General features: G+C 40.0%; 1 protein-coding gene across 4 annotated transcripts in view; it reads right to left on the bottom strand.

Moving 5' to 3' along the window:
- The window catches only part of DLC1 (DLC1 Rho GTPase activating protein), a 602554-nt gene that overhangs the window by 33096 nt on the left and 545789 nt on the right, over positions 1-23669 (bottom strand). For all 4 annotated transcript variants that reach the window (XM_073608297.1, XM_073608306.1, XM_073608314.1 and 1 more), the window contains one exon: positions 2800-2871. In XM_073608297.1, coding sequence (XP_073464398.1) covers positions 2800-2871 — 72 coding nt within the window. The remainder of the gene's footprint in view (positions 1-2799; positions 2872-23669) is intronic.

Raw genomic sequence — 23669 nt, 5'->3', positions numbered from 1 at the left:
TGAAAAAAATAAAATAAAAAGAAGAGGGGTGGCATGTTCCCTTCAGCTGCCTCTGCTATGGTCCAATGCCAAGCTGTTACGAACAGGCAAAACTCCTAGTGATCATGGTGGGAGGAAGGAAGCAGCCCAGCATTAGGACATAGCAGTGAAAGCTGTCGCAGGTAGGTACAGGCACCTCTAGTGATAGTGCAGAACCTCTTTAAGAAGTTGTGTGAGAATATAAGAGGTCATGCTCGCCAGTTTTACAAAATAGCCAAGTATTTAATAACTTTACAAAACATTCAAGTGTATGGATAATACCATTAGTGAGGTTTAACAGACTCAAACCACAGGGGTAGATGAGAAACTATGATTACCAGGATTCCAAGCATAAAAACTTGCTGCTCCCTATAGTATAAAAATATAACTTTACTATCTTAAATGATAATCTTCCGTATCAAATCTGTAGAAGCAGTAAAAACATAACTATCATGTGACAACAAATGCAGACACATTTAAAACATTAAGATTTAATTCTCAAGGTCAAAGTAATACATGTCCAATTGAGAAGTTGCATTTCTCTAGTTTATTCAATATGCAGGAAATACAAAAGTAACAATATGAAATAGCAACTGTTTAGAGCATAGCAAAAAGAGCATCAAAACTGTTGTTACTTCATGCTGTTATTTTCTATCTCTTTCTGGAGCGTTGTCATGCTATCAACCTGCAAATGCTGCCTTCTACAGATCATGTGTGTATTATGCAATTTTTTAAGGATTCATTGCCACTGTCACATAAAAATTTAAGTCAATTAAAATAAAGTAGGTATATTTTCTGATGCAGGTTGACATAGAAATAAACTCCATTATCATTCAATATTCAGCAAAAAACAATAGAATGGGAGAGAGCTATTTTTAACAAAAGGAACACCAACTGAAAAGCTCTACAGTTAAAGCCTTGTCCAGGAAGTGGCCTTTACTGACCTACATCTGCAGGCAAATCTCCCTTCTAGTTATTTTTGGCTCACAAGACGTTGTTAACCTCTTCCCAGCATGAAAGATTTCCAGGATTTACAAGATCCATTCTTCTCTTCAGTTTAGAGAATTTCAGCTGTTCTTAAAATTACTTTTAAAAAGGTCTCAAAAGATTTAAAAAAAAAACAAAAAGAAAAAAAAAAACACTTCTCTAGAATGAATGTCCAAGAACTTAGTCACTTCCGCCAAACTGCATAACAGTTTTCCACCAAGTCAAACTATTAACCTAAGAGCCTGTTTCTTTAATGATTGGGTATAATTGTAGGAAATGAGGTTTTTCTTCTCCCGCAGAGCTGGCAAGTACGTTCATTGACACACACACACACACACGACCACCTCTGTGTGTCCCACTATCCTTTGTGTATGAGGAAGACATGGAGTAGACACAACAGAGGAAACGAAACCTGGACTACAGGTATTTGGCTGCGCTGGACATCCCAGGGATCCAAGAATGCATCCGTTTCACGTCAAACTAATTATTTGTGTTAGAAATGCTTATTGTGTAGCGATTCATTTTTGAAATGCTATCATTCAGTTGCTGGACCAAAACTTTTATTTCTCACAGTACAGCAGCTTTCTTCTTTAATTTTGCCAAGTGTACAAGAGGAGAACTATTAAAAGATAATACTGTGAAGTCTGCACAAGTCTTACAAAAGAAAAAACATGTTTTTTTTCTCAATTTTTCCTAAAGCTAGAAGCTGTATTTGTAGCTAGTTCAGAGGCTAAAGTTTGCTATACAAATGTAGATTTCTCTTCTATAGTGTGGATTGAGAGATCTCCCCTGAAGACTAACAGCCAGTACCCGTTGCTGTCAGGATTCCCAATCAGTAACTGCATCTGACTGTATGTATTCACTACTCAATCTTCCACCTGGCTCCTTCGACAAAAGTTGATTTTTCAATCGACTTTTGTCAAGCCACGGTTGGAGTCACCACAGCTCATATTCCATCCAATTCAGCACAAACTGGTTGAAGTTTGAGCCATCCATGGCAGTCTTTTAAAAAGGCAAAGCTTGTATTGCTTTTAATTGCCCAACCCTGAGTAACAATAATACGTATCAGATTTCACAAGTCTTTTGTGGAAAACAAAAGCCTGACTGTCCTGGTGTCAATGAGACTCCCAATGTGGTTGTCAGGATGCATGTGTCACAATACCAGTCTGGATAAAGCCAGGTACACACTGGCAGTGTTTTGTGGGGCAACCCCCCTGGGTTGCCCAAAGAAAAAAACAAAAAAAAACAACCTGACAGCTCCAGTCGGGAGCCGCTGTACTAACCATGCAAAGTTAGTTCAGCGATCTCCCCCCGATAAGCGCTTCCACCAGAACACTCCGATCAATCTGCCATTGGCTGAGAGCACTGATTGGGAGTCGGTCGGCTGATGGTTTTCCAGCATGCACGTCTGATAGAAGCGGTCCAACATACAAACAGGCCGAATGTCGGCCGGCTTTTTTTGAACCGGACGTTGTCTCCTGACATTTGGTCTGTGTGTATGGGGCTTAAGTCACATTTGGCCCATAGATGGATAGTTGTAAACAAAGTATGAATCAAAATGATCTATACAGTTACTAAGATAAAAACTAACAACTAACCAAGTTTTTTTTTTTTTTTTTAACAAGATTTTTTCTTACTTAGTTTTTAACAGTTTTATTAGACATTTGATATTAGTGTGAGGATTTAGTATGAACACAGAATACTTCTCAAAGCCAATACAAAATAAATTTGACCATTTAAAGTAAATAAATAATTTAAAAGAAATTTTGCATGTCCATGCTATACAACACCAACCTTCATAAAGTTGTGCATACTGAGGAAATCCTGCTGCCCGCAGCCAATCACATGCTTCCTTTGCTTCTATTTCTGCAAGAAAACAAAAAGAGACCCCACTGTTAGCGATTTGCAGAGTAACAAGTTCTTTAGCACAACTCCTACTCTCTCTATAGAAACAGTATTAACATGCAAATGTGCTACAAGGGGGACATAGCTTTCTCCATTGTCATTCATGGTCATTTCTCTTTTTAAAAAGGGGATTACTTTTCACTATTTCCTTTATTAATTAAATCACATTTTATACACGTGTCCCGTAACAGTGAATATCATTCAGTTTTTTCAACAGTCTGACAAATGCCTAAAGGTTTTATGAAAATCAGACTTTGCTTAAGGATGACGCTGTCAACAAGTATTAATAAAATGCTGTACCATCTTGTAAATAAATGTTAATGCATGACGAACCTTGTAATAACTGGAGAATTTACATTAAAGACTTTACACAAACAGGTTTTAAAAGACCTAAGTAAGAGTACAGAGCTCTTGTATGAACTGTATAGGACACCATAAGGATTAAAAAAAAAAAAAAAAAAAGGGAAAAAAATTGAAGTAGTGAATCATAGGCCAAGACACCCAATCATACATTTTTTTAATAATTCAAAAACACCCATAGCCACATATGAGAGGTCAGCTGTGCAGCCTTAACTTGAAAACCAAGAGAGCAGAGTGCCCCATAAAGTGTATGTATCACTTTTTGAGCCATCTTCAGATTTTAGGAAAAGTTAACTAGCCTATCAAATTAATGTTCCCGCAAAAGTTTATAACAAACTGGTGTCTGCCTATCCCCAAATATAAGAAAATGTCTTACCCAGGCAAAAATTCCCCCTCGCGGCGGAAAAAGGGTTAAAACCGCCCGCAAAGCGCAGCTGCAGCAGCGCTATGTCAGCTGTATAGCGGTGCTGCCCCATTGATTTCAACGGGCAGGAGCGGTGTATACAGCGCTCCTTCACCGTTTCAAAGATACTGCTAGCAGGACTTTTTTCAGCGTCCTGCCAGCGCACTGCTCCAGTTTGAAAGCCCTCAGGGCTTTCACATTGGAGAGACTGCAGCGGCTGTTTCAGGGCACTTTGCAGGCATATTTTTAGCGCTGTAACACCCCAGTGTGAAAGGGGTCTAAATGCTGCTAATGCATAGAATGCATTAAGATGAAAAACCTTCTGCCTTTGCAATCACTTAAAGCCTCATTCACACAATGAGAATATCAGAGGAATGATCATCCGATCTTTTTTTTTTTTTTTTTTTTGCATACTAGTCTCATATTGAAAAATGAAGAGGTTACTAAGTTATGAAAAAATTCATGGATGACAGAATATGACTTCAGAAGTGATGTATTGTGATGTGTCTGAGTACGAAAATCGTACGTTCTGGTACCATATAAGAAAAAATTTTGCGTTTGTCCCTTCGGATCACTTCACATGAACTGCCGTGATCGGCTCTTAAAAGCTGTGTACTAATGATCAGGTTATCTTACAATTGCTTCAGAAGCAATTTTTTTCTTCTGATTTTCTGAACAAGTGTACTAGGCACTTGTCCTCCACGGAAGCAAATGTTCCTTGGCTACTGGACTGGAGAGAGTGGAAAGAGCAAATTGATGAATTCAGGACCCTGTTTAAAAACATGAATATCCAAAGGGAGTTAGGGGATGCACTGCACCAGCATAACTTAAATGCCACATGTAGAGAAAGTTAAAAAAAAAAAAAAATTGGCATTTTAAAGGCTTGTTTCACTTTTTGTTCCGTCTATAAAGAAATTGAAGAAAAATCATTAACTGCTGGTCATTTTGGAGGATAAGTTGACCCTCCACATTTATCTTTTCTCTGTAGTTTCTACCACCTACCATTGAAGTAAACAAATGCTAGAATATGTCAACCTTGATAACAGAATGCATTGCATTAAGTACAATGTGCCTGAGTGTATCAACTTTAAAAACCAATTAAATGTTTTCCAATATAATTTTTTTTTGTATATAACAGTTGATTGTTTTCTGAAGGTAACACATTCAAATATCTGTCCTCCAGATTTTATATATCAAGTCTTCTTAGGAGGAATGTCTAAATCTGTGGATTTAAGCCAAGCCTGTGGTATGGTGTAAAGTAAATTTCTATTGAGTGAAATGAACACTGACTCTTTCACATTTTGCTTAATCAAGCAAGCAGGTGGTGAGCAATCAAATTCACAATGTTTATCCAGCCTTGACTACATTCAGTTTTCTTGATGGGCCAGAACAAAAAGACTTAATTAGACACAATTGACTAGACAATTTTACCACCTACTTGGTTAGGATACGATTACTGGCCAATGTGACACTTCACATTTTCCAACACAATCATGTTCGGGGCTTTAAGAAAAACCCTCAGACATTTGACCTTTCAAATCTAACACTTAAAATATGTAATAATAGGCAGGTCAAGGTCAACTAACTTGTAAGTCCACGGAATGCTACAAAAGCAGAATTGCAGTCTTTCTAAATGGTCTAGTACTAATTAGCATGGTGGATTTGCACAGTACAGAAAGTGTTGTAGTAATAATCCCTGGTTTGGGGTTCCAGCTCTGCAGCTAAAATGATTTACACCTTGGACAAGACAGAGAAATTGGAGGAATGAAGGGGCTTCTAAATAACAGACATGTATTTACAGATTGTCTGCCATTTACTCCTGCCTCAGGTTAAAAAAAAAAAAAAAAAAAAACACATGAGAAGTAGCACGTAGGACTGCTGCATGGGCACCACTATTGAAAACTGGCCCATTCTAGGAGTTACGACAAATAAAAGAGAAAAGACCTAGGAATTCCATTTAGGCAGTCTGTAGACATACATGAAAAGAATTGTTCAATAAGAAAAATAGAGAGCCCGGAAAGAAAAAGAAAAATTTACAAGTCAGTATTTCTTCGTGGATTACAGCCAACAGCGTAGTTAACGGACAAAAGCTCTCCGATAGTACAAACAGGAAAAGACTTGAGCATTTCCACCAGTTGGTATCAGATTCTCCTCTGCCACAACTACAGTCAACCCACACCAAATTGCTTTATTTTAGCCAAGAATAGAATGGAGGAGAAAGACACAAATGATAATATGGGGGTTACCATTTAGAATTAAAGTATTATTGGAAAAAAAATCCCTTTTTGAAGCTGATAATTGCACACTGGAGCTGCTATGGTACACAATCTATTATCAAAATCAAAGCTACCATCCATAATACTGCTTGCTATCTCCTGAATATTAAAATGACCTTTCGGTATTTATAAAAAGGTAAAAATGTTTCTTTAGCCTTGATAAGATAGAGCACCAAAACCATACCCATCAATATCCTAGTCCTGGGGCACATTTGATAAAACATTTTAGAATAGGCTATCCTCTTTAGAATCTGAAAACTAGATATGCCCTACAGTATATGTTCTGCTTTTAATTTCATACTTAAGGGATTTCTAAACCACAGAGTGGTTTTAAATTGGTAAAGAATGCTTATGGTGAACAGGACACGTTTGGAGTGAATGTTTTTAAAAATATATTAAGAAGCAAAAGCAATTATTGGCCCTGAGAACATCCGGTCTGCAAATCCTTACTTTGGATTTATATCTTCCATATTGGAATGTGGCAGATAACATCTCATTGTGTGAACAGGAATTCTGGAAGATGCAGCACGGTGCATGCAGCAGGAAATCTCTCACGTAATGTTGTATTGTAAAAAGCATGCAACAGGCACAGGAGGGGGAAGGAAACAGGAAATTTTTATTGGAAGCAGCCTTGTTTGTTAGCTGGGTTCACAAAGCTGTCCTGCTTGTTTCAATGAAGGTTAGCAGATCTCCTTTGTATACAGAGCTGGGAACCATTAGGCAATATCAAGCTATTTCCGTGGACTTTAGCATGCAATTAATCTAAAGGATAAAACATTTAGGTATTTCATCAGTAAACCTCCCGGCCTCTAAAATACCAAAGTACACTGCCTGGGTATGTAAGGGTTAATGAGAGCACTCACATCAAACAGATGGCTCTACAACCTTGGAACTCAGACATCCTCCTGGTCATCCTGGCTCCTAAGAACAGCAGGGGAAGCTTTTCTTATCAGCACCTCTGGCTCTTTTAGGGACATTGCCCTGCCAGCTGCTGTGAGGATGTGCAGATTCACTGCTGTGTAATATCAGTCTACCTCACCAGGTGTTAAAGTTCTATTGCTAAAAGTGTCACCATGAACATAGCTAAAATTTCAAACAGTGGAGAAACCCATCTTTCAAAAACAAAATTACAAAAATGATTTCTAAGTTGAAGCTACAGTTTGCTTTAACCAAAAAACACAGTGCCTATTAGGGATTGACTGATACGATACCGATATTTCTGCAACCTCTCAGGCCAATAGCTGATATGGTCTGCCGATATTTTGTACATTTAAAAAAAAAAAAAAAAAGAAAATTTACTTTTTTTATATTACTGTTATTGCTGTAAACATCCCTTGTGACAGTAATAGGCAGTGACAGGTACTCTTTATGGAGGGATCGGGGGTCTAAGACCCCAAAACCCCTCCACTGCACTTGTAAGTATTCAAAACGTCAAGATCTGCGTTTTTGAATACTTTCTATTTTTTAAAACTGGCGCCTTTAAAAGTGGTCGTAAACCCACAAACAAAAAGAAGAAGAAAAAAAAAAGAAAAAAACCTTCAAGACAAAAGGCATAATGAGCTAATATGCATAACAGATCGAAGCCCCCGTAGCGATCCCCGTACACTGCTCCGGCCGGCGACATTGCTCCCGGAGTTACTTCCGGGTATTGCGGGCTCCGGCGCTGTGACTGGTCAGAGCCACGATGACGTCACTCCCGCGGGGGCCGCCAGTAACGACACACTTACTGAAGCAATGGCAAGTATGTGCCATTGCTTCAGTGCGCATGTGCAGATGACTGACTTCGACACATGAAGATACAGGGGATATCTCCTAAACCGTGCAGGTGAAGGAGATATCTGGGGTAGCTACAGGTAAGCCATATTATAGGCTTACCTGTAGCAAAAAGTGGTTGTAAAGGGTTTACAACCACTTTAAAATGCTAGTAATCCGGGAAATGATGTCATGACACCGCTTCCAGGTTACTAGATCCGAGACCCGAACAAAGCATCGGCTTTGTTCAGGTCTTCGGCCAGCCGGCGATCGTGTCGGCTGGTTGCTTGGGCCTCCCGGGGGGGATAAGAAAGCCCGGGTGAGCGTCAGAAGGGGGGGGGGTCCCCTGCAGCTGCATGCATCAACCCGATCTGGCCTTCCCGATAATCGGTCGATCCCTAGTGCCTATTTTTCAAAATCCAATAGGGTCTACTGTTTGTTTATTTTCCAAAGTTGGCCAAAGATGGATCGAAACTCCTCCAGCTCAGCAGGGACCAACCGAATTTTGATCATTGTGTGGCTGTCCTTGTTTGACAGAATTTGATCTTTAGCAACTTCAGTTGAACAGACATGTTGGAAAACTATTGTCTATTAGCAGCTGTAGCTTGTTAGTATGGATAAAGGAATCTATGGCCAGCTTTATAAACGTGCTATTTAATGTGTGCATATTTATCATATTTACATGTGCCCTAAATTTGATCTCTTAGCTAAAAAAAAAAAAAAATTACCAGCACCTATGAAGTGTGAGGGACTGCCTGATGGAATAATTAAAAAGGTATGTCTAAAGCAAACTAGTCAACAGTGGGTGCCTGCATGGTTAGCTATGCGGTCCTCAACTGGAATCATGGACTGGATGCTATTTGCATAGACTTTGCATGTTTTCCCTATGTTTGCTTGGGTTTCCTCAAGGGTATTTCATATTCGAAGACATGCTGGGAGGTTTCTTGGTTTCAGTCTAAATTGACCCTAATATGTATGCATGTGAGTTAAGGAACTTGGACTGAGGGTAGGGACTGATATAAATGTATATACTGTATGTGAGTACGTAAAGAGCTGCGTAAATTGGCAATTCCACTCTGCTGTTCAATACACTGCCAATGAATGCCAGAACTTTAGCTCATATTTTAAAGCTGGACATATATGGACTAAAGTTCAGCTGCATGTTCCGGTTTATAAAGAAGTCAACCTATCAACTGACTTCTCATGAATCGGCTTGTAGGCAAATTTTTCCTCAATCAGCGCATGAAGTTAAAATCAGCTGCAGTGCTCATTAGTGTATTCGGACAGCTGGGAAGTCCTGCTGTCAGAATACAATGACACTATGGGAGGGGGGATTTCCACATCCACATCGAATGTGTGGATGGGGGGGATCGTTTCAGTCTTTTTTTCATTTATCTGGCTAGACCAAAAACCTGAACCTTGTATGGTCAGCTTAAAGGGAAATGTATGATGCACGATCAGCCTCCTCCTTGGACAGCTGCTCAGATCAAATCAATTAGCTACATAGGAGGTCCATTGTTTTGAATGCATCTGAGTAGACTCAAGCCAAGTACACACGATCAGAAAGTCATACAAAAAATACCACTTTCTAAGAGACTGTACGATAATCTGATCGTTAGTACACAGCTTTCTTCCGAAATTATCCGAAGGGACAAAAATGAAAGATTTAGCTCATGCAATACCAGATTGTAAGATTAACGTTTAATCAGTACAGTTCTTGTCTGAAAATACAATACAAATACATTACTTCCAAATTTTTATTCTGTCGTACGAAAATTTTCAGACTTTAGTAACTTATTCCTTTTCGATATGGAAAAAAAAAAAAAGAAAAGGGACGATCATTCGTCCGATAATCTCATCAAGTGTAGTAGGCTTAACAACCTTGAAATGACAGAAAGAAAAAGCACAGTAAAGCACAGTCAAAGAATAAAGCAAGGTCTACATGTATCAAGAGGAATTATGGTTTCCTCCTGGTACACGTGGGTTTGCCTTCACATTTTGTCCTGGTGACAAAGATGCTAACCCTTTCTGACTCTACCCAAGATTTAGAAAAATGGTTTTGCTGAAATTCTGCTTTTGGTAAATTATTAGTTTACATTTTTCATTATAAAAAGACAAAACTACATTTTTTTGCTACTATTACAGGTGGACTCCAGAGCACAATTAAAAAAGTGAACAGATGCTGAAAGTGTACATAAAATGGAATATATTTTTTTTCTGCAGAGCTCTGGACAAGTCAACTCTTCATGACCCCCTCTGGAAACTACCCGATTCTAAGGATACAATTCTGCTTAAGAATGCCTAAGATTGCTGATAATTTTCCCCAATATGCTAGAAAGCCAATGTTTTCTTTCTGACATTTCCTCTCCGTTTCCTTCTACTCCTTTGTACTTGAGCATACTTATGATGAGATTAGAGATTTCAATAAAGGGGCTTTTGTACGCCTTTGAGAGTCAGATGTGCAGAGCCAGCTCCTGGAAGAGGAAGGCACACTCTAATAACACGATCCCTAGAAGGAGATGGCATGCCAGCCCTTTCACAGAAACGTGATGACAGTTGAAGAATTACTTCATTTGCATCAATGACTGCGGCTTTTGTACACAAAGCTGACATTTTCAAAAGCTACCCAGGCATGTAAAGCTTTCTAGCAAGACTGTACGTGTACAGTTAAAAGTAGACAACAAAATTAGTGCTATACAGTCCAGTGTGTAAGGAAGTTTGCATACCACTGTATTACAGCTACTCAACACCATCTCTTACAATGGGAAGTGTCTGATGAACATTTGTAATTGCATATAGAAAAGCATCCAGGATAAAATGCAATAAAAGAACAGTAACCCACATACCAGAGTTCAAGATAAAATTAGGATGCTAGTGGTCACTGCACTTTGCATTGCTGCACTACACTGTTAAAGATGTGTAACATTTTGCAAAATACCTACATACTTTTTTTTGGTACAAAAAACATAAAATATACCAACCTCAATTCAGTAAGCTATAACAATTTCTATTTGCCACAAAACTATTTTATTAATATAAACATTTTTTTTAACAAGAAGCTACTGTAAAACGCACATGAATGTTTAAAGTGTATATAAAAAGGGAAAAAAAAAAAAAAAAAAAGAAAAACAAACATGCAGTACAATACAAAAAAACTACCTGTTCATTATTATTATTGTTATTATTATAATATAGGATTTATATAGTGTCAACAGTATGCACAGTGCTTTACAACACAAGGGCAGACAGACAGAAATGTACTCAGTTCCTAGGTTCTATTGGACCAAGCGTTTTCAGCCCTTCCCAAACTACTCGACTACTTACACTCTCAGATCTATACAACAGAAAGGCTAATAATTGTATAGCTTTAGGACTGTTCCGAATTTCAGACAGACAAGGACAACCACACTTTTTTTTTTTGCAACTACCAAAATGCTTCCAATGGTATATTTAACATACCGAAAGGGACCAAAAAGATAAGTTAAATGTTGGGGTTTACATGGGCTTTAATTATTAATATTAGTGAATTATATAATCATGGGCTTATTAATTATTCCTGTTGCATGTATCCAGCCATCTTATCCATTCAACCAATACTCCTTCAGAATTCTCACAAACCACAACTTGCCGGTGAATTCACTGCATTCTCCGAAATATTGATTAAGCGCTTTAAAAGGCTATATGCCATTGAGCTGCTTTTGGAAAGACACACACTGGAAATCCTTACTGACAAACCATTAGGACAGCCAAATTCCTGGAGAAAAATTGACATGGGGGTACTCAGCCATGCAAACACAATCTGGCCATCCTCTCTTAAGGACAGAGGGTTCTAGGAACATTCCAGATGAATTCTCAAAAATGACTGACAGACTTTTGCCAAACCCAAGACAAAACGTTGGCAAAAAAAGGCACCAAATGTAACATTCAATTACTGCCTAATTAACACCATTGCAAGCATCTCCCAGTAGGCATCTAATGAATAGCCAACACCATGCGCATTGTTAGCATGTTGTGACAATCTCTACGCTCGATTACTAACACATGGATGCTTATGCAGGAAAAAAAAAAAAAAAAAAAAACAGAAACCCCAGGGATATTTTTCTGCTGCTCTCACCTGGGTTAAACTGCTACTTTGCACATTTTTTCTGGCTTTGTATACATAGAACTGTACCTTTCCCGTAAAATTAAAGTTCTGCTTACACTGTTCAAGTCCCTTCCCCCTTCACAAATCATTACTAGTAGTTGTAAAATGTACAGGTGAAAAACAAAAAAAAAAACAAAAACTAGGGTTTGTACTCGCCTTAGCCTCATTTTCTGCCTGTGGCACCTAGGCAAGGATGACATTGCACTCTTCCCAGCTAAATCATGAGGAATACAGAGCAGTTGGAATCTCATAAGGCTGGATTCACACCTATGCATTTTTAGTGCTTTTTGCATTTTGCACTACAGAACGTGTTCCATAGGAAACCATGGTAAATGGACTGTAGTGCAAATCTGCAAAATGCAAAAAGCACCAAAACTGCATAGGTGTGAATCCAGCCTAAGAAGACTTTCCTGCAATGACCGGGTGTGTCTTCTCCTGAGATTTTGCTTGCTCTGCATTGTCCAGGAGTGTTCCTGGAAGAATTACAGGTACATTTTTCATCTAACAGTAGGTGATTTGTACAGTGGGGTGGGAGTGCAGACAATTTGAGTAGACCTTGCATTTTACTGTAAGGTCCACGCTAAGCCCGCAACACACACACACACACACACACACACACAGAGTAATTTAGCCAGTGCTGTGCCAGAAAACATCCACAATGGCCAGTACTGAGGCTACTGTGACCCCTTCAAAGCACACTGATAACCTGGGGGGGGTTAAGCGAAAGGGAGGGAGAGGGTGGTAGAGGGAGAGGGGGAGAGAGGGGGAGAGAGGGGGAGAGAGGGGGAGAGAGGGGGAGAGAGGGGGAGAGAGGGGGAGAGAGGGGGAGAGAGGGGGAGAGAGGGGGAGAGAGGGGGAGAGAGGGGGAGAGAGGGGGAGAGAAGGAGAGATGAGAAGGAGAGATGAGAAGGAGAGAGGAAAAAAAAAAAAATCCAGCCACTTATGGTTGGCCTATCCCACCTAAGCACATGGTCAAACTGCTGTCATTTGCCAAGTATCGCTTTGTGATTACAAACTTTGCAGACAAAAAGCTTTCAACCTGGATATGAAAATTATTAGATATGAGATAGTAGCTGGAAGATTAATCCATTAAAATGCAGGATCATTTAAGCCAAACATGACACCAGACACACCCCTGGTACTGGGTTGTACTATAATAAATAACACAGTACTGACCACTTTTTTTTATCCTGGGCTGACTCAGTGATAACAGACATATGACTTGTTTCCTGCTAGGATCGTTCCTGGCCAAATTGGGCTATGACTATATTTTATGTGTAGCCTGTGTGAAGCATATTACTCAGATATCAAAAAAATAAAGAAATTATATACAAGTCGTATACAACCAAGGACACAAAGCTGCTTGTACATCTAAGTCAGAATGCACTAGGTCTTCCATTCTGTAATGGGACATATTTTCATTGCCATAACTGTGTGATACACTGGATGGTAACATTCTTCAGAAACCATTTGTATGGGCTGGTGAAAGCAGGAAGTCATTCACTTGTAACACAGATATCAGTGTTTTCAATAACCCACATAGAGGAATAGGACAAATAAATAAACAGAGCCATTCATTGAACTGCCAGGCCCCGTCTACCCATTCATTCTTCATTAGCCCCTGCCCTCCTTTCTACCGACTCATAGCGCCTGTCACTGCTGGAGGGGAGTGCCTGCCTAGACTGAGAGGAGCCAGGTGTTTGGGCTTACATGCTTCCTGGACAGGCTCCACAGCCAACGTCCAACCATCTTGAACTAATGAACATGACAAAGGCCAATACAGATTAACGTTTCACTACCCTTTACTAACAAATTCAGGGATCAACAGTGAACCCCCCCATTTATCCAAACACCCAACTCTGTTTTTGAAGCAAGAATTTCTCTAAGCATCTTCATCTATTACGTCTCCAACATTTAGGCCTTATGCACACTGGGTAATATAAGTGCTGCTTTTAGGAGCGTTTGATGTTTTTTTTTTTTTTTTTCTGCCTCTAAAATTCCCCTCAGTGTTAGCCTATGTGTCTATGCACACAGGCTTGGGTGTTAAACTAGACAAAAATCTAATTGTTTTGATAAAAACAAAGCTTTATGTTATGATATGACACATACAAAAATTACAATTTTTCTTTATTGTAGTATTAAAAGCATAACCAAAAAGGTAAAACGTTTTTTTTTTTTTTTAATTTTGGAAAGAGTGGAGAGAATTAGACCCCCTGTCAGTTTGTATTGCTGTCTGTGTCCCCGTCAGGGAGATTCACCCTCTCCATTTGTCCTGTTTAGCATGGTTATTGAAAGTGAAACTAAAAAGAAAAATCACAAATTGGGTTGTCCCCAGAAGAAGGGAAATCATCCAAAGGGGACACTAGTTCTGGTGACGTGGGGGTCCCCAAGAGATTTCCTTAATGAAGGGATTTCCTCTGACTTTGTTTTGGCTATGGGACAGGAAGTGAAGGTAAATCTCCCCAACGGGACAATGAGGGCAAAAATAAACCTTACAAGGGTTTTAAACCTCCCTTACTCTCCAAAATGGAAAAAAAATTGCCTACAGTTCTACTTTAAAGATTATGACCTTTATTGATACACTGTTGTACGTTGCCTGAATGGTTATTATGCACTTCCTCTACGCAATTGTTCATGTTAAGCTTGCATAAAAAGATTGAAATATAAATATAAAAGCTCAATAGAAAAAGGAAACTCACATCCCAAGGTACACAAAGCACTATTTTAAAAGGGGAAAATAAAAAAAGCTCTGAAATAGACATCTTACTTCCCACCTTGATCTTCAGTAAAAGCCTCAGTATCTGGTACTTCCCAGAAAGCCCCAGCCTAAGGCCCCTTTCACACGGACGGATAGAATTGTGCTTTTAGCTGCGGATTTTCTAGTTTAAAGCAAAAGCACACAATGCTTTCCTATGGCCCCATTCACACACTGCATTTAGCTGCGATTTAGTTACATGTGGTTTGGTGCGGATAGAAAAAATAGAATTGACTGCGTCCAGGAGCAATTTAGCGCAGCTATCTGCACATAACTGCAGGTAATCGTAGTGTACTATTTCTCCTGTGAATAGCAGCGGCAACAAGGAAAGAAAAGCAACAGGAAGCACATCAGAAATGACAAGAATGTTCCAAACGCAGCTAAACGCAGCCGCATGTAAACGCAGGTAATCTCACTGTACAAATGCAGCTGATTGCAGTGTCTGGAGTCTTGAATTTCACAGAACATATTATATGCTTTTAACTGTGGCAGAACAGCTGTCCGCGTGAAAGGCGTCTAAAGCTGACCATACATTAGTCCCTTTTTTTTTTTTTTTTTTTGACTCAATTTCCCTATCCACATAGTCGATGTGGACGGGGGAAAACCTCCCCGCTACACTATTGTATTCTGACAGCAGGTAGACTTGCCAGCTATCAGAATACACTGATCAGTTCTGCCAGCCATAGCCAGCGGTGCTGATCGAGCGGAAATTTTCCGGTAGGGCGGTTGTACAGAAGTTGATTGGTAGATCAACTTCTGTTCAACCACCCTGTCCATTCATGGATCAGAATTCAGCCGGTCCCTGCTGAACTGGCCAAATTTTGATCCATGTACGGCCGGCTTGGGATAACACGAACAGCGTGGATGGAGAAATCTGCAATGCTGGCTATCGTATGCCGACAGCCTGAACCCATGTCAGAATACCTTAACAGTGACTGAATCTCATTGGATGAAAGCGCTGTTTGCCCAAGAATCTTTTGTCCAGCTCTCTCAGAAGATCACCCAAACTTTAGAGCTTTTTATGTAATAAGCGTATATGTAACATTTTTTTTAAATAGAAAAGTAGCATGTTTATGGCAAATACATCAAGCTTAAAATATGCGTCAGAGTGCTCTAAAATTAAAATGTCAAAGTTCCACAGTTTTGAATAAGTATGCCTAAAACAATAGTTCATTAAGAACATAGCAATGGGGTAATATAGTAGATGTAGGTCACAGGATTCCACAATGGGTGAACTAAAAGCCAGGAGATGCTTTTCTCTTGGCACCGATCTGCTAACTCAAATAGCCCTGTAGAAATCTCACAGCTATAACATTCTTCCATATTCGTCAACCTTGCGGTCAAACATAATAAACAATAAGAAAGACAATCCTGACATCCTGTGCACCACACACATGGTTATTTACACTACACCCCGCTTCCCTGTCTGTCAATGTTTAAGAACAAGTAAGAACTATTTTAGGAATGACAGAGACCAGCAGAATTTAGGTTGAGTTTAAAGAATAAAATAGAAAGTAGTCTCCCCTAATCTACAAGATAAAGTTGCAGACAGATTTTTTTTTTTTTTTTTGGCAATCAATTTTGTCAACTGAAAATCAGGACATTATGAGATTTAGGAGATACTAATCAGACCAAAATGAGATTCACAGTGCGTTATTAACAGGAAGATTACCAAATAAAACCTTGAAAAGTGTCAGCCACACATTTTACCTGATGGATTGTACTTATTAAGTACATTTACCACCAGTATATTCACCAGATCGGGTCTCATTCACTGCGAATCTGGATTTTCCATTTTTTAGTGGGAATGCAAGCCTCTTTTGGGGCTCCTTTTACAAAATATGTAGTCAAACAGGTTTTTAAACTTTAAACTCTGTACATGTGCATATGCAAGAAAAATGAACGCATTTCAACAAGCCTAGTTTACACCATTATTACAGCATATTGTATTTTTTTTTTGTACTGGGACTCACATGAATGCATAGCAAAGGCAAGTAAATGCAACTCTGAATAAAAAAAAAAAAAATAAAATAATGCGCCGGAAACACATGTAAACGTGCATGCAGAACCCCACATTTAATGCGGGGATTGTGGTGTAAACAAGTCCTTGGAGAGAAAATTGTCAATGATATTTAACAGTGATTTTTCCATTCAACAGTTGACACTAGCGTGTTCTCCAGAGCAGGTCGCATTCATGGTAAAGCTGGAATTTGCATTTTTTTTAATGCAGGTCTCAGTAAAATTAGGCTAATGTTACAGCCACTGATCCATTTAGGCCTCACACACAATGAGAATATCTGACAAATGATCCTCTTTTTTTGCATGCTGAAAATGAAGGTTTCTCAACTTAAAGCGGTTGTAAAGGTAATTTTTTTTAAAAAAAAAAATAACAAACATATCATACTTACCTTCACTGTGCAGCTCGTTCTGCACAGAGTGGCCCCGAACCTAGTCTTCTGGGGTCCCTCGGCGGCTGTTTCAGCTCCTCCCCGCAAGCATTCACCACCTTAATGTGAGCTCCCTCGCATGGTGGTGAGTGCTTGCGGGCGCGCTCCCGTGATACAGCCGGCGGCTATAGCCGCTCGCTGTATCACTCGGCCCCGCCCCCCGGCGCGCTGCGTCATCGGATGTGATTGACAGCAGCGCGAGCCAATGGCTGCGCTGCTTTCAATCCATCCACTGCAGCCAATCAGCGACCAGGCTGAGCTGCAGCGAAGATGACAAGAACGTGCAGCGAAGATTCGAGGCGTCAGGTAAGTAAAACGGGGGGGGCTGGGGGCGGCGGTACTGTCAAAAGTTTTTTCACCTTAATGCATAGAATGCATTAAGGTGAAAAAATTTTTACCTTTACAACCCCTTTAAGAAAATTCTCGTAGGACAGAATACAACTTCAGAAGTGATGTAATGTGTTGTATTCTTTTGTTTCGCATGCATGGTCTTGCGCTTCCAATTTTTTTCAGGCGAATACTGTACTGAGTAAAAACGGAAATCACACGATCTGGTATTGTTCGAGAAATATTTGTGTGTTTGTCCCTTCAGGTAATTTTGTATGAACTGTCATTATCAGCTCTTGAAAGCTGTGTACTAATGATCAGATTACCATACGGTCGATTAGAAAGTGGTATTTTTCATATGATCGTATGTATTAGGCTTTAGGGAGAGAAAATTGTTGATGATATCCATCAGTGATTTGTCCATTGATCACCATGGAGGGCCCACTGTGCTTGCTCCCAAGTTCAACTTATGCTCACAGTCAACAGAACAGATGTTCAGGTCAAGACCATAAGCTCAAAACGACCAGTGGCATTTGCCTCCTGCTCCATATCATAAAAGCAAGATGGGATGCTGCATTCGTATAGCTGGACTTGTTCACAGCTTGTGCAAAAGCCAAGTGGGGGGAGGGAATAGGGAATTCAGCAGTTCTCTGTGTAGAGCCTCTACTGATCTGTGCCACTGATAACCTGAGAGTAATGGTCTCTCATGCAGCCAAACATAATCCAGGTGGCCTGTCTGCTGCACAATACACATATGGTGGATGGTCTCATGTAGATTTATACTGTTAATTGGAAATATTCAGCGTGAGTAAATAAAGGAAAGGGTAGTTTAGCAGCTGAAAACCACAGGTTGCCCAAACTGAATTTCAGTCCACAGTTGGAACTTTTGTTGCTTTTGTTGACAATTTCACCTCCTCCTCAATAGGGCTCCTGAACACAACAATTTACTTGCAATGTATTTCACTGGGTGCAAAAAGCGGCTGTTGCTATTATTCAGGCTAAGAAGTCATTGACACAATGCAAAAAAACAAAATTGTATAACAAAAGGTAACTACATGAATCCTAATATTACACATGCACACATCTCAATTTTTACTGTTCTTATACAAAAACAATGTTTGGTCCATTTGAAAAACCTAGCCAAGGGTAAAACCTTGGACCTCACAAGCACAATATATAATGCATTTTACAAATATATTCCCTATTACACCACTAGGCCCAGTCAAACAATGTCCTCTTAGAATCAGTGCTATGCTACAAATCCAAAAAGTACCATGCATCCCAGCGTAGGTAATGGGCAGGAAGGAAACCGTCCAGTCACCAGACTGTTTTCCTTAGTTGTCTTGCCAACCAGGATTATCCAGCTCTGGCAGAAACACGCAGAAGACTTCTAGAACTATATCAGAAGGGGCTTCCAAGGGAATGTCTTAAGACCCTTAAGAGAGTTTCATACCCATACATTTCCCCAAAATAATTCCTATGTATCTCTCCATCAAGATGCAAACTAGAACAGGCCTAGTCTATGGAGAAGGGGCCCAGCCCAAGCAGAATTGGCCCAGCCTATGGAGAAGGGGCCTAGCCCAAGAAGAACGAGCCAAGCCTATGGAGAAGGGGCCTAGCCCAAGCAGAACGGGCCTAGCCTAAACATCCATATGTAGCACAGCCTGGTATAAATGAGCGCTAACACAATAGCATAGGTGACTGGAATCTGGGTGCTTGCCACATCACTTTCTATGACTCTTTTTTTGTGGGTATTAGCATGTAATTTTTTTTTTTACAATCTCTGCACAGTATTGAGAACTTGCAATCCTTGAAAGCGCATGTTATGGCTCCCTACATGGAGCAATAGCCAAAGTGCCAGCAATGTCCGAATCAGCTGCCTTGTTGGTCATATACAGCTCAAATTTAGACCAATTCCTCTAAATTGATCAAAGTTTAAGCTGTGGGTGGGCCCTGCTGACACAATCCAGCTCAACAAGGGGCTGAGTGGAACAAAGTTGGCCGAACAGTAATTGCACTCAATTTAGCTGCAGTCACTCTGACAGCTGCAAATACTGGAGCTGTCTGAATACAATAGCCGACAGGGGAGATTTGTACACCCACATTGTTTAGCATTGATGGGAGACTCATTGAATTTCTTGTATGACCTGCTTTAATCGTAGACCTCATGCACACAGGACATTTTTTTTATTGCCTCTAAATGCAGTAGGCAGAACCCCCCCCACACCTCTTCAGTGCAACGCTTTGCTAGAACATACATATTAATGTTAGGGTGTTGTGGTGCCTTTCATTGTCATTGGTTCTAATAACCCAACACACCTCTGAGGCACACGTGTTGCAGCACACTACGGCACAAGGTAAAGCACTACTGTGGGTTGTGGTGTATCTGCCAAACTGCGGCAGGTTGAATTGTTTTGTTTATTCTGGCCTGTTGGTAGTTTAACTTGAATGGATTGCCTTAATGCAACGCATATTAAAACAAGACCAAGGTGTGAATGTCCCCAATAACTACCTACCTACCTACTACCTACCTACCGGGGGGGGGGGGGGGGGGAGTGTTCTAACCATTACCCACTAAATCCGAGAGAAATTAAAAGAAGTTTGGGAGTTTTAAAACAATATTACCAAATAACCAATGATAAACCCAAAACCAAAAATGTACTACACTGCAGCTTACTAAACATGAAATGTGGTGGTTGCTCTAGTTTTATTTTTTTAGGCTTTTCCCCCCCCCATTTGTTATCACCTGGTAATGTGGCCAGTAACACACTTCCTGTATTAGACTGTCTACAGAAGGAGCAACAAGACACCTTTGAACAGTAGCAATGTCAGTCTGGGGGGAGGGGAGAGTTAGATGTACTAGCAGATTTAGATATACTAAACAAATTGAAGCCAAACTCCAGCTAACACTTTTAAGCAATAACAGCAACAGTTTTGTTCCTTTAAGGATTAAGGTTTTACATGAATCATTAAAAGCTGAACATTGTGTAGCATTGTGTAGCAGTCACAAGCCCTCCCTTCTACACAGGCTCTGGTCTTGTCCTTCTATCCTACAGTTCTGGAACCAAGTTGAGGCTTTTGTGGTGACAATCGTAAGCCTTCGCCCTCACAAGAACATTTTCCTCTTACTATTCAGATCCTTGGATGCTACCAACCAAGACTTGCCTAGGAATCAGATTAGAATTCTACAACACAATAAGGCTTGGCTCTCTTCTTACTACATGGCAGCCAGGAAAGCAATTCTCAAAAAGTGGACGTCCCCCCTTCCATTACAGACTTGAAAAACGACCTACTGAACCTCCTCAGGTTGAAGAGGCTGAACCAAGTCTTCCCTACCCACCAGAAATCTCCACGATTCTATCATAAATGGGCTGCTTTTTATTGATAAACTCTTACACTGGCAGACCGACAGGCTACTATGGACTCACCATACAACACAAGGCAGTTACAACAGACATTGGGGGTTATTTACGAAAGGCAAATCCACTTTGCACTACAAGTGCAAAGTGCACTTGCTGTAGATGCGAGGGGGACATGCAAGGAATATAAAAAACAGCATTTTAGCTTGCACATGATTGGATGATAAAATCAGCAGATCTTCCCCTCAGATTTACAGCGACTGCACTTCCAGTGCAATTTCAAGTGCACTTTGCACTTGTAGTGCAAAGTGGATGTGCCTTTCGTAAATAACCCCCATAGTGTCTTTTTGGTTCTACGGCAAGGCCACATCTATACCAACACAATCGTTAAACCAGCTTTACACTTACGTCCATGGATCTTTAAATGTGATGACTATATAACTACCGCCGTATATCTATTAAGAATTTAATGGTGGAATCGCAGGAGCAAGGAAACCTCTCTTGAAACCATCAGAGCCAATGTTCTAAGTCCCATTTCATACTTTTAAAGTTATGCATAAATGTCTTTATGAACATATGTTGGACTACCCGAGCTCCATGATAGCTCAGGTGATGTAAACCTGGCCAGGGTTCACTCCCCCCCCCCCCAAATATCTTGCGAACCCTCACTTTTATAATGTTGTGTCAGGTATCATCAATTGCATTTCGTGATGTCAAATTTATCGCTTTATTGCACTGAACCAAACTCACCAAAGATTGAAACGCTTTATTGAAAAATCAAAATACATTTTCTTAAAAAAAAAAAAAAAAAAAAAAAGAAGAGCTGAACATGTAAGCACCTCTGTCAGTGTTAAATGGTTTGCCTCAAACTACTACATCTGCAGGACAGCTTTTTTGTGTGAAATATAATAGGACTTACTGGCTGGATCACCAGGTGAAAATAAAATAAAAAGGAAAGTAATGCAGCCATCACATATAAGTATTGGTAAGCAGCAATATAAGAAATGTTTGCTTTTAACACAGTTTTAAATTGACTTTAACAATCACAATCATGTACTGCAGGCAAGAAAGATTATTGTATATGGCCATTCGTTTTTGCCTTATGAATGCAGTCGGTCCAGTGTGTTCTATTATACCAGCAAAGGAAAAGGAAACATCTGAAGTTATTATTACTGTATGTTTAGAATGCTTTTTTGTCACATACATTGCATGTTAGGGTGGATCTGGCATTGTCTGGAGCAGTTAGGAGTCCAAAAGCATTGGCTCATTTCCTTCTTCCTGTCACTAGGGAGGACACAAGTACAAGACCCCCTTGTTTACCTCTGCTGATCATCCTGTTCAAAGCAGCATCCTAATTTCCAAGCCAAAACAGAGACACCACCCAAAAGCTGAATGCTGCCTATAGTCACAATAGGACATAGACATCATAGTGCCATTAATGACGGACACAAACGTAACCGAGCAGGAACTGCCTTATACTACACAAGTGCAAAGAGCACACGGCTACGTGCCTAATTAAAGAATTTACGTTTAAAGGAAAGCTGCCAAGTGAGAAATATGTAGGCAGCCATTGCTGACCTCTCCCTCTGATAAGGCTAATTGGCTGCCTGTCTCTGGGTTCAACGCTAGGAGCCAGTGACCCAACACAAATCAGCAGCAACTGAAGTCAAAGTGAAGTCAGAATTTCTAATCTGCATCCTTCTTCTAGTTCAGTGACTCAGAAAACATTGAATTCAGAAGATCAGCATTACAACCAGACCAACAGCATTTTAGCAGGCAGGCAGCAATAGAGGAGTTCCAGCCCGTATTAAAAACAAAATTAAAAGTCAGCAGCTACAAATACTGTAGCTGTTGACTTTTAATATAAAGATACTTCCTTATTCAGGGAGCCTGAAATGTCAGAGGAATGGAAGAGGGGCTGTAAATGACGTAGGTCGCTGCGCCACCCTTACATGGAAGTGGGAGCGAGTACCTGTTTTAGGTATTCAAATGTGGCACCAGAGGGGGGGGGGGGCAGATAACATTCCACTTTTGGGTGGAACTCTGCTTTAAGCCAGCCATAGATTAATATTTTTGCAATTATTTCCAGCGGCTATATCCTCTAGCAGTAATCATTGCGTTCTGCCGGCCGTGAAGGCTCCCTGCCAGTAGAACACAATAGCGCTGTGGGAGGGATTTCCCCATCAACATAGTGTTGATGGGGGAAGTGGGCAATTTTTGCTTTCTTTCCACCCATGGTTGCAGGAAAGAAAATCAAAATGATCTATGGGCTACCTTAAGGGGCTGATCAAATGAAAGTATTCCAACACTCCAGTTGGTGAAAAGTCGATTGTTAGATTGACTTCTGTCAAGCAAGACTGGCCATAAACGGATAGAAATCCATCCAGTTTCCCATGAACTAGCTGAATTTCAATCCATTTAGGCCGGCTTTTAGCTGGTTATACGTTCTCATCAGTACACTGGATGACATGACAAATGTTTGAAAGTGCTCAAAAAAAAAAAAAAAAAAAGTTAAAAGTTACTTTTAACATTTGATTTTGGAGTGATTGGACTTTCCAGAATGAAAACCACATTCACTGTTGCTTTCTCAAAATTTTTGTCCATTCTGCTCCACTAAATTTTCCCATTACTGGGGTCCAACATGAACATCGATTATCTAATGTTGGGTACTTGTGTAGATCCCAAGTGTAATCTGGTAATAAACTGCTCTCACTTACAGAAGCTGGACTGGCTGCCTATATGTAAATGAGCTAACCTACTAAATTAGATACCCAGAAATATTTGCTGCAGGAATACTTGTTCTTCATATTATGTCATTGGGTTAGTTTAGATAGAAATAGTGCCAAGTGGAAGACTACCTTAAAGCGGAACTTCAGCCACAAAAATGTTTCTTTCAATATATTCCTCAAAAGCATCAAAGGCCATAAATTCACTTT

Source organism: Aquarana catesbeiana, linkage group LG01 (genome assembly GCF_042186555.1).
Source record: "Aquarana catesbeiana isolate 2022-GZ linkage group LG01, ASM4218655v1, whole genome shotgun sequence".
In the NCBI taxonomy this organism is placed as follows: domain Eukaryota; kingdom Metazoa; phylum Chordata; class Amphibia; order Anura; family Ranidae; genus Aquarana; species Aquarana catesbeiana.
This window is presented reverse-complemented; position numbering and strand designations above follow the sequence as displayed.